The sequence below is a fragment of the Lepidochelys kempii genome, chromosome 3 (genome assembly GCF_965140285.1).
Source record: "Lepidochelys kempii isolate rLepKem1 chromosome 3, rLepKem1.hap1, whole genome shotgun sequence".
Taxonomy (NCBI): Eukaryota; Metazoa; Chordata; order Testudines; family Cheloniidae; genus Lepidochelys; species Lepidochelys kempii.
In genome coordinates, this window is record NC_136382.1 from 60,827,853 (window position 1) to 60,843,812 (window position 15,960).

Below are 15,960 nucleotides of genomic sequence, written 5' to 3' on the forward strand. Positions count from 1 at the left end.
TTGTTAAAATAAAATTGTAATAGGCTTGAATCATCCCAGTAGCAAAATGGTTTTATACTTTTATATCTCCTATACTGCATTAGTACATAATAGTTCTAGTTATTGCTAATGTTAGTGATAAATGAAATATTAAAGGTACAGCAAGCTAGCTACATAATGCCAAGTGACATCTCGCATATGCTTTTGCTTTACAGAATTGCACCTTAACTGTTTTGGTTATGCTGTGAATCTTTTGACTTTTTTTAATTTCTACCAAAACAAGTCAAACAAAAAACCCACACAATTTTTGTAAATGTGTAAAACTTACTTTTTGGTTCAGTTTACATACATATTAAAACACACACTTTGAAACAGAGTTGCTACACAAACATACTTGTTACAGACACAGAAGCAAAGAAATAAAAAAGTTAAGGTACATACCATTACATGTTCTCTCCTCTTCATCCCCATGCACAAATCCTAAATTATCACAGCATCCATATGTACATGCCACAATCTTATCAAACTACTCCTTCAACCATCCCTACTGCATAATGCTATCATCAAACTGCCGCCACCCAACACTATAAGATATGGATGTTTGGTGTAGTTGTTTGGTAAAAAGGGTGCCAGAAGGCATTGTAGATAAACAGTAAAAAGAAAAGGAGTACTTGTGGCACCTTAGAGACTAATAAATTTATTTGAGCATAAGCTTTCGTGAGCTACAGCTCACTTCATCGGATGTATGATAAACAGTGTTTAGTCAACAATAGAAGCCCTGAAAAAAAATCAGCCAGAGACAAATTTCATACACTTGCAAGTAAACATTTATTATTCAGAACCAAACAAACTACATATAAAATTCAAAGGGGATAATAAATTTGCACTTTGGTAAATTTCCCACATTGAAAAACTGACCAGAGGGAAGCGGCAAGGGAAAGGGAAAGGGAATTTATGCTACATACTAAGCTCATTTCAGAATGCAAGCTTAGTGTGTCACAACCAGCATCTTTAATTTTTCTTCAGTTTCCCAATCCAGTACCAGAAACCTCTAGCTAACTCATTAGCACCTTAGTGGAGCTGTACGGTTAGCACAAGCTGAGTAAATGCACGTTGCGTCACTTCTGTGTATAGAATATACAGAATTCTTAACCTAAGAATATAAGATTCTGTTGAACAGCAGCTTCTGCAATATAAAAAAGTAAACAAAGTGGTAAAGTATTTTAAAGTGAAGAAATGCCAAAGTTAAGATAGCACATATACATATTTATCTTCTTTTTTTTTTTTTTTAAGTTTTCTTAATAGGAAATGTGTTAGTCACTGTCATTCTAAAATATGGATCAACCTTTTATTAAGGTAATTTTTAAAGGGGGGAAAAGGGGAAAATTTCAGGCAGATACTGGGCCTGGAAAATTTCATCCTGAAATGTGAAAGATCCCAAGTTTTCAGCTACTGAAAAAGGGGATTGAGGTTGGAAACACTTAGAGGACCTTAAATGAGCATGGCTAGTACTCTGGCAGTCAGATTTAGGTTATTAATTTGTCTGTATCAGAACATACAGAGATTTCAGTGTATGTGTAGTATATAATTGGAAAAGCTATTCACTTTCAAATATATTTATTCAGAGTGCTAAAATTCATATTTCTGGGTTTGGTGAAATGTATAACAGTGTCAAAATACGTTACAATTTCTGTCAAAACTACAACTGTATTAATTTTTTTTCCAGAAAAGAATACCCCCCTCATTTTCAGAAGATAGAAATTGACCCTATTAGATTAGCTCGGCCTCATTTGATGGGTAGGTATCCTTAGCGTTTCATTTACTTTAAACTAGGAAGTAAGTCTTTATTTTTTTAAATAAACTGCTTTGAACATGTCTGTGCCAAATTCTATAATCACACCTATGTGTATCTGTAGTATATCCATTGATATCAATAGGATTACTCTGTATTTATACAGGTGTGATGGAAGCTGAATTTGGCCCTTTGTGTGGACTGAATTATGCAATACGTGCTGTCTTATTATTGTGAATTTCAAATTACATCTCAATTTTTCCAAGGTGAACTCAAGTGAAAAAAATAAACTATCAGTGGTTGAAATGGTATTTCTGTAACACTGCAAAAGTGTAGTATATGATGTATGAAACAAGTAAGAATGCTGCACCAAAGACCTTAGCTTTGTACAATGCAAAAGAGAACGGCAAAATGTCTTTTTAGCTTTATATTCTTCGTGGAGCAGCATCCTGAAGCTGGAGACTAAGGGATGGATTTGTTTTTTATTTAACTATATTAGTAATTGTTTTGTAGTAGCACCCAAAAACCCAACTCAGAATTGAAACCTCAGTGTACTGAGGGGCTGTACAAAGAAGTAGGAAGATTTGAACCCTGCCCTGAAGAGCTTACAGCCTAACTTTGAAACAAGACTCAACTAGTAGCAGCCCAATAGACTGGGGGTGGGAGGGAAGTTGAGAATCAACAACTGATTACCAAGGTTCTTTGTCTGAGTCCAGTTTAGAGCAATTGGGGGCTGCTCTATCAGCTGAGTCTTAGGAACCATATGCCAGCTGGGATGAGTTTGGGTATATTGCACTTCAGCCATGTTCCCTCTCCATTTTTGACTCACCCCTCCAACTTAGGGGGTGAAGGGAATGTGGTGTGGGAGCTGGTGATTAGACCTGTCTCTGTACCTGATGTGGAGTACTTCATATCGGGGGAATTCTCAGTAGGGAACTGTCAGGTGTTGGTTCCCTTTGCACTGCATAGTCAACTTAATGGGAGTAGAACAGGGCAGAGTATTAAGTATTGGTTGTGGCCCCTTAAACTTTTTGAAATAATGTTCAGCCCACAGGCTGAAAAGGCTGGATGCTACTCAATGAGGAAGAGAATCCAGACTAATAGTAACTATTGTTAAAGTATTTTTTTCATGCCTTGAAAATGTTTTATAAGTTAATTCAAGAAACAAAAAAACCTAGTCATACTAACACTTCAAGAGTCAATAGACCTTGCAATTTATATTTCAAGTTATTAGCTATAGCTAAGCAAACTTAGAGCTGAGAAAAGATGATTGTTTTACTTCCTAAATATGCAAACTTTTCTGAAAGTGTTTACATATTTTATGGCTGGTAACTCTTTAAAAAGCTTTGTATTTTTCAATGATTTACCTTTTGTGCACGATGGTGTATAAGTTTAGTGTCCTGAGACTGAGTGTAACAGATATCATGATGCTTCTTAATGGATGGATAATATTAAAGGGAAATGCAGAAAGAGAAACCAGGAGTTGTAAAATATGAGAAAAGAGGAAAAGGAGGCGTGTCAGATACTTGAATGTCAAAAGTGGTGGATAAATCCAGAGGAATCAAGATGTGCCCTTTCAGTTTGGCTCAGAAGAGTTTGTCAGAGACCTGGGTGAGAATGGTTTGCTGGAGAAAAGAGAATAGATATCAAATTGAAGGGTGTTGGTCAATTGCTGCCAGAACTTCCTATCTGCCAGGAAGGGAAAGAGCACTCAGAAGCTTGGAGATAAAGGGGAGGAGGAAGATAGTACAGTATATGGAGTTCCCAAGTGAAGTCTCGGAAGACTGACCAGGTGAATTAAAATCCCATTCAAAGACATAAATTTGCTGACAGAGAAATGCTATATTAAGACTTGGAAGATCAGTGGATTTAAGTATTGTGTCCTGTACTTTAACCCCACCCACCCACACAAATGCTCAGTCAAATGAGACTTGTCCTGACAGCAGCTTGAATTCTGTGGCCCACATTGGGAATATTCTTACAGTAGCAGTTTAGGGCAGGGATTGTTTACATAGTAATGCAGGAATTGCCATACTGCATCAGACCACTGCTCTGTATAGCCCAGTATCTTGTCTCCAGTGGTGACCAGCACCACATCTCTGGTGATCACCCTCAAGGGGTGCATCCTCCTGATTCTTAATAGTTAGGAATTGGTTAGGGTTCTTTAACATGAAGTTTTATATCCCTTCTAAAAATTCTTAGTATTTACTGTTACAGTTTGGGGTATTCTTCATATAAATGTCCAGTCTCTGTTTGACTCTCTCTTGCTAAGTCCTTGGCCTCAGTGAAATTCTGTGGCAATGAGTTCTGCCATCTAATTATGGTAAGTGTAAGAAAGTATTTTCTGTAATGAAATATGAATTTACCACCTTTCAGTTTCACTGAATGACCATTTGTTCTTAAGAAGGAAAGAGTAGAAGCTCCTGATCCATCATCTTACCATTCACTACTTTTATGTCTTTTCACATCCTCTCTCATTTCTCCTCTCTAAACTCTAAAGTAATGAATCTGCCTTTTCAATGTTTGCTCATATCTGAGTTGTTCCATGCTCCTAATTTGTGTCATCTCTGAGTCCTGGCTGATTTTGCAATATCCTTCTTTGAGATGGAGCGACCAATACCATGAAAAGGATTTGGACTAGAAGCCTGATCTGTGTTCCCAATTCCCAGTCTGGTTCTGTAACTACAAAGTCTTTTGGACTTGAAGCCACCTTGCAGGCCACAAGGACTGGTAGCCCTCTAAAATGACACTGTTATCTGAGGCAAGAGGCAGAGAATGGAAAGGATAAAACATGTAGCAACTAATGTAGAATGTTAATATCTAGAAAAAAGTACATATTGTTGATGTATGATAGAAGGAAGGAACTACAGTAAGATTGTAGCTAGAGGTATGGTGGCTCTGAATGAGGGAGAGTCACTATATCACAGTTGGGATCTTGCCCCTCATCACAAACAGGAACTGTGATTGAAGGGCTCTGCCTAGAATAGGAGACTTCTCCCAGACAGCAGGGTCTCAACACTGGGGTCAGGAGTATATCTTCAGACATTTAATGTTTGGTTTGTGTTTGTGAATTTATTTTTTGTTAAGATTGATGAGGTTTTTGCTTTGTTTTTTGCAACCTGCCATTAACCTATGGCTCACCGCATCCCACCTCATCATAACATCTGTTGTAATCCTTCTTCCTTCTCCTCTCCTTCTCCCTCCCCCCCATCTCCACCTGCCTTCCTGGTTACTATCGTCCCTCTGCTGTTCCCACCACCTCTGCCTACACATCTTCCTCTCTACACCCCAGTCTCCTCCCTCTTCTTTCCAGCACAAACCTAAGTCCCATATGTGTATCCTCCTCCTCAACTCTGATAGCATTTGTCCAAATCCTAGACCTCCCTACCCATCTTCTCCACTACATCTCACATTCATCCCTTCCACCACCTCCGCCTCTCTTGTATCAGTAGTCCTAAGCTTGTGCCCATCGCCTTCCTTCCCACGATCCACCTCTCTTGCTGTTTCTGGAATGCCCACTCTTCCTCTAAAAAGATCTCAGCCATCCAGAGTCTTTTTCATACTCACATTCAACAGCTCCTTGTTTTGAGATCCAGATCCCTTCATCTCTGACCCTGTCTCTGCAGCACCCCTCTCTTAATGAGGTTGCTGCTGCTTTCGCAGTTCCTCCCACCCCTTCTCCGCGTAGCTCGCAAAAACTAAAACTGATTACCAGAGATTGTGACCATTGGTCTGATCCACTATGGCCATTCTTATGTTCTTGTGTTGCTGTCATCCACCCACATCCTCCTCTTCAACATTCCTCTGTGATTTTTGACTCCTGTCTCTCTCTCTCTTTTCCTCTCCTCATAAGCTCACACGCTCTTTGACTTCAGCTTCCATATTGATGACTCATTTGGCTCCTTAGCTGCATGTTTCCTCATCTTCACCTCTTCTTTCAACCTGCAGCCATGGTTCAAGTCTCCTATTCACCAAAGAGTTTGTTGACTTAACTTGCTCTTCACCTAGCACTGCTCTCTCTCTGTTGCCAAGTTCCACCTTTCTGACCATCACCTGGTCTCATTCACCATCACATATCAACTCCCCTTGCCTGTCACTTAGCCTTTCCACAACTTCCAATCCATCAGCATTGATTTTCTCATCTGCTCTCAGCCTTCTCCCTGCCCTCTCTTCCAATGATATGTTTATTGGTTCTCCCCATGCTTCGCTCTCCTCCATCCTTAACTCTTTTGCCCTTCTCTCCCAGTGCAGTGTCTACCTTGACAACCCTTAGCCCTGGTTCGTTCCCAACATCTGCTTCCTCTGCTCCTGCTCTCACATTGCAGAGCTTCTCTTGGGCAATCTTAGGACTAGATTGACTTTGTAATGGGGGGAAAATCATTCTTTCCTCTTTCAGTTCTGTAATCTTCCAAGCGAAGCAACTATACTTCTTCAGTTTAGCTGAATCCCACATCCACAATCCCAGACACCTTTCTGCTACTTTTAACTCACTCCTCAAATCTTCTCCTCCTTCTGCCTCTACTTCAGTGATTCATGCACACTAAAACCAGAAGGGACCGCTGTGATCATCTAGTTTGACCTCAAACATAACTCGGACCATAGAACTTTCTCAAAATAATTTGTTTGAACTATAGCATATGGTTTAGAAAAAACATCCAGTGATGGCTTTGAAATTTTCCCGTAACAGAGAATCCATCACAATCTCTGGTAATCAGTTTTAGTGATTAATTATCATCACGGTTAAAAATTTACAACTTATTTCCATTTTGAATTTCTCTAGCTTCAACTTCTAATGATTAGATCTTTTTTATACCTTTTCCTGTTAGATTGAAGAGGCCATTATCATAAATTTTGATGAGATCATCCCTTAACCGTTTCTGTTTCTGTTTTTTGTTTTTTCTTGTTTTTTCTTTTAAGCAAAATAGACTCAGGGAGCTCAGCCACCATAAGGCAAGTTTTCCAATCCTTTAATCATTCTCATGACTCTTCTTTGAACCCTCTCCAATTTATCAACATTCGTCTTGAATTGTGGACAGAAGAAATGGACACGCTGTTGCTGCAGAGGTCTCAGTGTTGCAGCAGTACCAAAATACAGAGGTAATATAACCTCTGTTCCTAACCAAGATTCCCTTGTTTATACATCCCAGGATTGTATTGCCCAGAGGCGCTGACTGCTTAATGTGCTGGGGGGTGCTCTGCTTTACCCCCACTCCACCCCTTCCCCCAAGGTCCACCCTGCCTCTTCCCACCCCATTTGCCCCCTCCCCTGAGTTTGCCCCACCCTTGCACCTCCTGCCCTTGCATCTGAAAAGAGAAAAGGAAGGAGGGGGATGGGAAAACTTTCTCACAGCAGGCAGCTGACATGCCAGAAAATGTCTGTACCTACTGCGGGCTGATCTGTGGTTCCAGGAACCAGACTCCTGAGTCATCTCGGAACCCATACGTAAATCTGTGGTAGAGATCACCCTCAAACTGAGGGATTGGCGATTATGACAACTGCATTACAAACATGACAGACAAGGCCCCCATCCACTTGGTATGGATACCCTTCACATCACCCCAGTGGTGGTATTGTTACCCTTGGGCATCCCATAGACCCAGTTCTCTAGGACCTCGAGAGTCTTCCTCTATCCCCCTGGAAGACAATCTCCCTCAGCTTCCCTTTCTAGATCCTTTGATCCTTGAGAGGAGACCTTTGGGGAGCAGGAGGCAAGACTGGATAAAGAAATTACTCCAGCAACACACACTTCATCATCCTGTCCAGATGAAACTGATGCCTCCTCAACTGTCTGTGACGGACAAATTCAAACAATTTCAAGACCTCACCAACAGAGTGGTGGACTTACTTCAGATCCCCCTTGTATTGCACTCCCGATCAACAAGGCCTTAGTAGACCCAGCCAAAATCATCTGGCAAACACTGGCCATGACAACATCCACATGCAAAAGGGCAGACAAAAAATACTTATGTCACCTCTAAAGATGTGGACTTTCTTTTTTCCCTTCCATCACCAAACTCCCTTGTGGTAGAGGCTGTAAATGAATGTGGCAGACCGCTAAACCAACACCCTATGATAAGGATTGGAAAAGACTGGACTTATTTGGCAGGAAATCGTACTCATCAGCAACCCTGCAGTTCAGGATTTCAAATTATCAGGCCTTGATGGTGAAATAGAATCACATCAATTATGGAAAACTCAGTGCCTTTATTGATCATCTACCAAATGATCAAAGAGAGCAGTTCCAAGCCATCAGTGCCAAGGGCCAGCTTCTGGCAAGGACAGCACTACAGACTGCATTAGATTGCATGGATACAGCTGCCTGCTCCGTTATCAGTGGTGGCAGTAACGAGATCTTCATGGCTTTACCTTTCCTGTTTCCCAAAAGAAGTCCAAATGACAGTGGAAGACCTTCCATTTGAAGGATCCAAACTGTTTGTGGACAAGACAGATCCTTCATTCCACACACAGAAGGACTCAAGCCACATTTCAATCTGGGGGGATCTATATGTACAGAAAAGAAAGTACAGCAAATTGCAGACATCACAAGGATCCTAACCAGCCCAGTTCCAATCACCCCAGCAGAAAAGACCACAGATTCCAAAACAAAAGTAGACAGCCCCCCCAAACTTCAATTTTACAGCCCTCAACATTGAAATGTCAATTTGGAGACATTGGTCGAGGCCCCAAACTATCATTCTTGCTATCAATTGCTGCAAAACTCAAACTATCTAAATCTCTTTGGACACCGCCTTGTTCTTTTTCAACAAAACTGGGAAAAAATAACAGACAAGTGGGTAGGGAGATTATCTCCAATGGTTATCCACTTTACCTGCCTCCCTCCCACCCATCTTCCCTCCCTATCCCTCTTCAGGGACCAATGTTACATCAGGAAATAAATTAATCTCCTAAACCTTAGTGTGATAGAACCAGTTCTCAGTCAACACAGAGGAACCGTTTTCTACTCCAAATACTTCTGATGCCAAAAAAGAACAGAGGATGGAGACCCATTCTGTATCTGAGATCACTAAACAAATACGTAAAGGCACAAAGATTTAAGATGGTTACATTAGCAGCAATAATTCCATCTCTGGACCAGAGAGACTGGTTCTTGGCCCTTGACCTACAAGATGCTTATTTTCATATTGAGATTCAACCATCCCACAGGAGGTTCCTGAGATTCACCTTGGGTCAAGACCATTTTCAATATAGGGAGCTTCCATTTGGCCTATCATCTGCACCCAGAGTATTCTTGAAGGTCCTATCTGTGAGAGCAGCCCATCTTCACAAATCAGGAATCATGATATATCTGTATCCAGGCACAATCCTTCAATGCCTTATTAGCCACGCAAAAGACTATGTATTCACGCGGTTGGGACTACAACTGAACATTAAAAATCGACTCTGACTCTAGTGCAACATCTAGAATTCATAGGAGGCTATCTTAGAATCCTAGAATATCAGGGTTGTAAGGGACCTCAGGAGGTCATCTAGTCCACCCCCCTGCTCAAAAGCAGGACCCATCCCCAATTAAATCATCCCAGCCAGGACTTTGTCAAGCCTGACCTTAAAAACTTCTAAGGAAGGAGATTCCACCATCTTGATGTGGTGAAGTCCAAAGCCTTTTTCTCACTACACAGATTCAACACCCTAACTGTCTAACACAATTCAGATCAGCCCCCAGACCTTGGCCACACATTACTTTCAACTCCTCGGGCACATGGTGGCAGGCACCTTTACGATAAGTCTCACAAGGCTCCATATGCTTTTCCTTCAGGCATGGCTCAAAACAGTACACCAAACAGGGATAGATTGAACAAACTACTGTGGATGCCTTCGATAGTCGAAGACTCTCTTGAATGGTAGAAAGATCCCTAGAATACGTGCACAGGGCTCCCATTCATGCAGCAACCTCCAACATTGATACTGACAACAGATGCATCTTTATCATCTAGACAGTCACGCAATTTAAGGCAAATGGTCCCCCTTACAAACTTATTGGAGCTCAGAGCAGTCAGGAATGCTTGTGCATATTTCCTACCATTGATCAAGGGGCAAATGTATAAAAGTCATGACAGATAGCATAGCATGTGTGTTCTACATAAACCACCAGGAAAGAGCAAGATCACTATCCTTTTGCGCAGAGGCAGTGAAACTGTGGAATTGGTGCATTCAGCACAGCATCATAGCAGCAGCCTACCTGCTGGGTGTGCAGACTACCACAGCAGACACCCTTACCAGAACGTTCTTGCAGGAACACGAATAGGAAATGTACCCTGTTGTTCTCCACAACGTATTTTGGCATTGCGGAGTCCCAAAAATAGATTTATTTGTCACGACCAAGACCAAAAATTGCTCCCAGTACTTCTCCACAGCTGGTTTGGGACATCATTTGCTAGGAGATGCCTTAATCTTTCACTGGAACACAGGTTTCCTTTACACTTCTCCTCCAATTCCTGTCATATCGAAGGTCATGCTCAAGATAGGATAAGAGCGAGCAAAAGTTATTCTTATAGTTCCCATGTGGCCAAGACAAACTTACTCGGTTAGTTAGTGATTAGCCCGTCAATCACTCTTCAGCCCCTTCTTCATCTGCTCTCTCGGAACACTGAACAGATCTGCCATCCCAATTTATAGGTTCTTTGACTGATTTGTCAATCATTTGAAAGCATAGAGGTGTCCTGTTCAGAGGATGTGTAAGAAGTGCTATTACATAACAGAAAAATGACTTGTTACAAGTATATGCAGACATGGAAAAGATTCCAGATCTTGTGTGGCTCAAAACACGTTATCACTGCATACTCTCCCCTTTTGCTAGTACTAGACTATATCCTAGGTCTAAAAAAGTCAGGATTATCTCTAAATTCAGTAAAGGTATAACTCGCAACCATAACTGCCTTTTCATCATAATATAGATGGCTACTCCTTATTCACTCATCCTAAAACAAAAAGATTCCTCAAGGGTCTGGGTAATTTCTTCCCACAACTCAGATATCCTACACCAACATGGGCCCTTAATCTGATCCTTAAGTGCTTTACGAAGCCTCATTTTGAACCCACAGTCACATGCTTGCTTATATATCTAACTATGAAAATAGCATTCCTAATAGCCGTCACCTTGTCTCAGCTATTTGGGGAATGGCAACCCACCTTTCGCAATTTCTTTTATAGTGTTAAGGTCACACTGAGACCACACCCAAAGTTGGTCCCAAAATATTCCCTGCTTTCCATATCAACAAACTTATTCACATCCCAACTTTCTTGCCAAAGCCACACCATGATAAAAGAGAAGCAATATTACATATGCTCTATCAGGAGAGCTTTAGTGTTCTATTTGGATAAAACAAAAAACTTCAGAAAATCTCCTAGACTGTTCGTTTTTAATTGCAGAGAGGTCTAAAGCAGGGGTGGCCAACCTGAGCTTGAGAAGGAGTCAGAACTTACCAGTGTACATTGCCAAAGAGCCACAGTAATATGTCAGCAGCCCCCCCCATCAGCTCCCCTCCCCAGTGCCTCCCACCCACTGATCAGCGCCTCTCGCTTTCTCCCCACACCTCCTGATCAGCTGTTTCATGGTGTGCAGGAGGCTGTGGGGAGGAGTGAGGGCATGGCAGGCTCAGGGGAGGGGGCAGGAAGGGGTGGAGTGGGGGCAGGGTCTATGGCAGAGCCAAGAGTTGAGCAGTGAGCACCACACGGCACACTGGAAAGTTGACACCTGTAGCTCCAGCCCCAGAGTCGGCACCTATACAAGGAGCCACATATTAACTTCTGAAGAGCCACATGTAGCTCTGGAGCCACAGGTTGGCCACCCCTAGTCTAAAGGATCCTCAATCGCATATCAAAGGCTTTCTAGATCAGGGGTGGGCAAACTTTTTGGCCTGAGGGCCACGTCGGGGTTCTGAAACTGTATGGAGGGCTGGGTAGGGAAGGCTGTACCTCCCCAAACAGCTTGGCCCCTGCCCCTTATCTGCCCCCTCCCACTTCCCGCCCCCTGACTGCCCCCCTAAGAACTCCTGACATAGCCAACCCCCCTGACTGCCCCCTCCTGGGACCTCCCCACCCCTAACCGCCCCCCCAGGACCTCACCTCCTATCCAACCCCCCATCCCCTGACTGCCCTGCCCCCTATCCACACTCTCGCCCCCGACAGGCCCCCCAGGACTCCCACGCCTGTCCATCCCACCCGCTACCTGTGTCCTGACAGCCCCTCGACTCCATCCAACCGCCCCCTGTCCCCTGACTTCCCTACGGGGACCCCTGCCCCTTATCCAACCCCCTGGCTCTGCGCCTTCTTACCATGCTGCTCAGAGCAGCAGGACTGGCAGCTGCGTTACCCGACCGGAGCCAGCCACGCCGCTCCGCTTCCCGGCAGAAGCTCGCAGCTCCACCGCCCAGAGCGCTGGCGGCACAGCGCTCTGAGGCTGTGGAGGAGGGGGGACAGCAGGGGAGGGACCAGGGGCTGGCTGGCCTCTCCGGCCAAGAGCTCAAGGGCCGGGCAGGATGGTCCCATGGGCCAGATGTGGCCCACAGGCTGTAGTTTGCCCACCTCTGCTTTTAGATGTATATTGAACTGCATTATATATTGCTATTATACCCTCAATCTTCAGCTTCCATCTGCAGTTCAAACTCATTCCACTAGATCCATTTCCATTGCTATAGCCTTCATGTAAAACGGTCCCATCACAGAAATCTGCAGAGCAGCAACTTGGACATCTGTTTATACTTTTGCGGAATATTCTGTGATCACCTATGACTTGACATCAGATTCTATGTTTGGATCCATGGTTTTTATCATCAGTACTAGACTCTACTTTGAAGCCCCAACCCTCCATCGGGATACTGCTGTAGAGTCCCCTAAAGTGGAGCACCTGTAGGGACATTGCTCAGAGAAGAGGAGGTTACTTACCTTGTGCAGTAACTGTGGTTATTCGAGATGCATGTCCCTTTGGGTGCTTCATGACTCACCTTCTTCCCACACCCCAACGCTATCTACTTCAGAGCTCTTAATAAGAGAAGGAACTGAAGACTGTTTGCCTGCTCAGTACTAGATAACCTCGAGGCAAGGCATGAGACCGGGACAGCACATGTACGGTCCAAACAAACATGGCTACCTAAAATCTCTGAGGAGAGGCATAGGGACTTGGATACACCTATTAGTGGGACAACTCTAGAGAAACTAGTTACTGCACAAGGTGAGTAACCCCTTCTTTCCCTCTCCTGTCTAGCCGTCTATGCTACCTCTTATCTCAAACACTGTGGGCAACACTATCATCCTGCCTGTCGCTCAGTCCCATAACCTGGGTGTCATCTTTGACTCGGACCTGGACCTACCCATGCTGTCTAAATCTTGCCGATACTTTCTGCATAACATCTTTAAAATACAGCCTTTCCTAATATTCCTCAGTTCTGAAACTGTTGTCCAGGCTATTACCTCATCTCTTAATTACTGCAGTTTTTTTCTTTGGCCTTGACAAATGCAGTCTTGCCCCAGTCATATCCATTCAAATGCTGTTGCAAAGGTTATTGTCCTAGCCCAGCGGTTTTCAAACTTCATTGCACCGTGACTCCCTTCTGACAACTGGGGTCATGTAGTAATTTTTGGAGGGGGTACTGAAGCCTGAGCCCACCTAAGTGAGGGGGCCAAAGCCCAAGTCCTACCGCCCTGGGTGGGCGAGCTGGCCAAAGCTGAAAACCAAGGGCTTCAGTCTGGGGCAAGGGGCTTGTAACCTGAGCCCAGCCACCCAGAACTTACAATCTCTGGCTTCGGCCCCAGGCAGTGGGGATTGGGTGTCGGCCCTGGGCCCCAGCAAATCTAACGCTAGCCCTGGCGACCCCATTAAAACAGGGCTGTGACCAACTTTGGGGTCCTGACCCATAGTTTGAGAATCATTGTCCTAGCCCAGTGCTTTGGCCATGTCACCCCTCTCTATGCATCCCTCCATCAGCTTCCCCCTCTATTGTGTCAAATATAAGCCACTTGTCTTCACTTTGAAGGGTGGGGACAGGCTATGAGGGCCTATCTATCACATCTTATTCACTGTTAAGAGGTTGATGCCCACCTCCAGTCAGCCAATAATGCCAGTCTCTATCACCCAGTCATTAAATTTTCAAACAAGCTTTGTACTTTCTCTGTGCTGCCCCTCGTGCTTAGGAGGAGCTCCCCATGAACACCTGTAAAGCTAACTCATCCTCATTCAAGCCTTCCTTAAAATTACAAAAAAAAAATTAACAGTTAGGCTGTTGGTGTGCTGAGATTTCTGCCTACCATGCTGATCGGTATTGTTTCCTTGTATACCCCTGTTGGCCTGTCTTCTGTCTCTCTTCTTACATTATAAGTTCTCTGGGGCAGGGATCATCTTTTTTTGTTCTGTTTTATACAGTACTTAGGTCTGTGGGGTTCTGGTCCAAGTCCAGGAGTCATAAGTAATGTGGTAATACAAATATATAATAATGTATTGAAAGTATTGAGTTTCCTTGGTAGGGATCCAGATGATCAAAAGAGAACCTGAGATAATGTTTTTTACCCAATCAACGGTGTCCTAATGATTCTGCTGGAATTTATTTCTCATTTTATGTTAGTATTAACTGAAATATGTAACCATTTTTAACTTTAAATTCTGTATATGAATAGAATCCTCTTCAAGTCTAATTATTTCTTGAGTGAAAATAGATCCTTCTCTAAATGTAAGAGTCAGTGATCCTTGTAGTTGTCAGGGAGATGCAGGTGGGAGGGAGAATGGGACAATCAATACGTTGTTTAAATGGCATGTATATCTATTTTAAATAGTGTAGCCCTAAAAGGAAGTTCTAATGTAAAATAAAATATTATAATTAAATGTAGTTTGCACATTTTTATTAAAAATCTTTAAATGAGAAGCCACTATTTTTACAACAGGTTTCAGAGTAGCAGCCGTGTTAGTCTGTATTCGCAAAAAGAAAAGGAGTACTAGTGGCACCTTAGAGACTAACCAATTTATTTGAGCATAAGCTTTCGTGAGCTACAGCTCACTTCATTGGATGCATCTGATGAAGTGAGCTGTAGCTCATGAAAGCTTAAGCTCAAATAAATCGGTTAGTCTCTAATGTGCCACAAGTACTCCTTTTATTTTTACAATATTGTGCAAAGTATCCCTAAAAAGAATAGCCTATCTGAAAACATTGTAAACGAGGGCTTTTTTTTGCATTAAGGATTTTTTGAACCAGTGTAGCTATGCTGGTGCAGCTCCCCCAGTATAGATGAGCTCCACCATTGTAAAGTAGGGCTTGCGCAGGAATAGCTTATACCAACGCATTACATGTACACTGGGTTTGTACCAGTGGAAAAACTCCCTATTAAGACAAACCCTTGGTATTCCACAATTGTTCCAAGTAAGTGCTCCAATTAGCAAATTTCCTATGGAAATCCCCACCACCTCCTTGGCTGGCCTTGCCTTTCCTCATTTCGGAGGTTGTGTTGGCTCTGAGCTTTTCATGGTAAAGCAGAAGCTATAGGAGTCCTGTACTACTTCCTTTTCTTTATTCCTGGCAGAGTTTCCATTGCCAGAGACTGGGTTCTTCTGGTGTGGAGTGAAGTTAGCAAGGTGTTTTTAAGACAAGGTCGCCTGCTAGGAAATAACATTACAATTACAGATTTCACTGAGGCACACCTTAGCTCCCTTAATAAAATGGGAGTCGGCAAATGGTGGCTGATTTCTAAAACAAAAAGTTCAACATTTTTCTTTTGGTGTGCGTTTTTTATCCTTTATTTAGAAGATCATTAGTAGGGCCCTACCAAATTCACGGCCATGAAAAACGCATCATGGACCGTGAAATCTGGTCCCTCCCCGTGAAATCTAGTCTTTGTGTGCTTTTACCCTATATAGTATACAGTTTTCATGAGGGAGACCAGTGTTTCTGAAATCGAAGGTCCAGGTCCAAAAGGGAGTTGTAGTGGGGGGTCACACTATTATTTTAGGGGGGTTGCAGTATTGCCATCCTTACTTTTTCAGAACTGGGTGGCCGGACAGCGATGACTGTTGGCCAGGCGCCCAGCTCTGAAGGCAGCACCCTGTCAGCAGCAGAGCAGGAGTAAGGGTGGCAATACCGTAGCATGCCATCCTTCTGCACTGGTGCTGCTGGCGGTGGCTCTGGTTTCAGAGCTGGGTTCCTAGCCAGCAGCCGCCACTCTCCAGCTGCTCAGCTCTAAGGGCAGC

The 15,960-nt window shown here is 43.3% G+C and overlaps 1 protein-coding gene across 12 annotated transcripts in view; it reads left to right on the plus strand.

Annotated features, from left to right (window-relative positions):
- Positions 1 to 15,960, plus strand: part of SENP6 (SUMO specific peptidase 6) — a 158,872-nt gene that overhangs the window by 63,130 nt on the left and 79,782 nt on the right. For 6 of the 12 annotated variants that reach the window (XR_013635546.1, XM_073336489.1, XM_078852111.1 and 3 more), the window contains 2 exons: positions 1,273 to 1,335; positions 1,706 to 1,776. Coding sequence is in view for 11 of the 12 variants with exons in the window: in XM_073336489.1 (XP_073192590.1) it covers positions 1,273 to 1,335; positions 1,706 to 1,776 (134 nt within the window). In the remaining variant the exon portion in view is untranslated. The remainder of the gene's footprint in view (positions 1 to 1,272; positions 1,336 to 1,705; positions 1,777 to 15,960) is intronic. The other 6 variants (XM_078852112.1, XM_078852119.1, XM_078852113.1 and 3 more) reach the window with 1 other exon arrangement.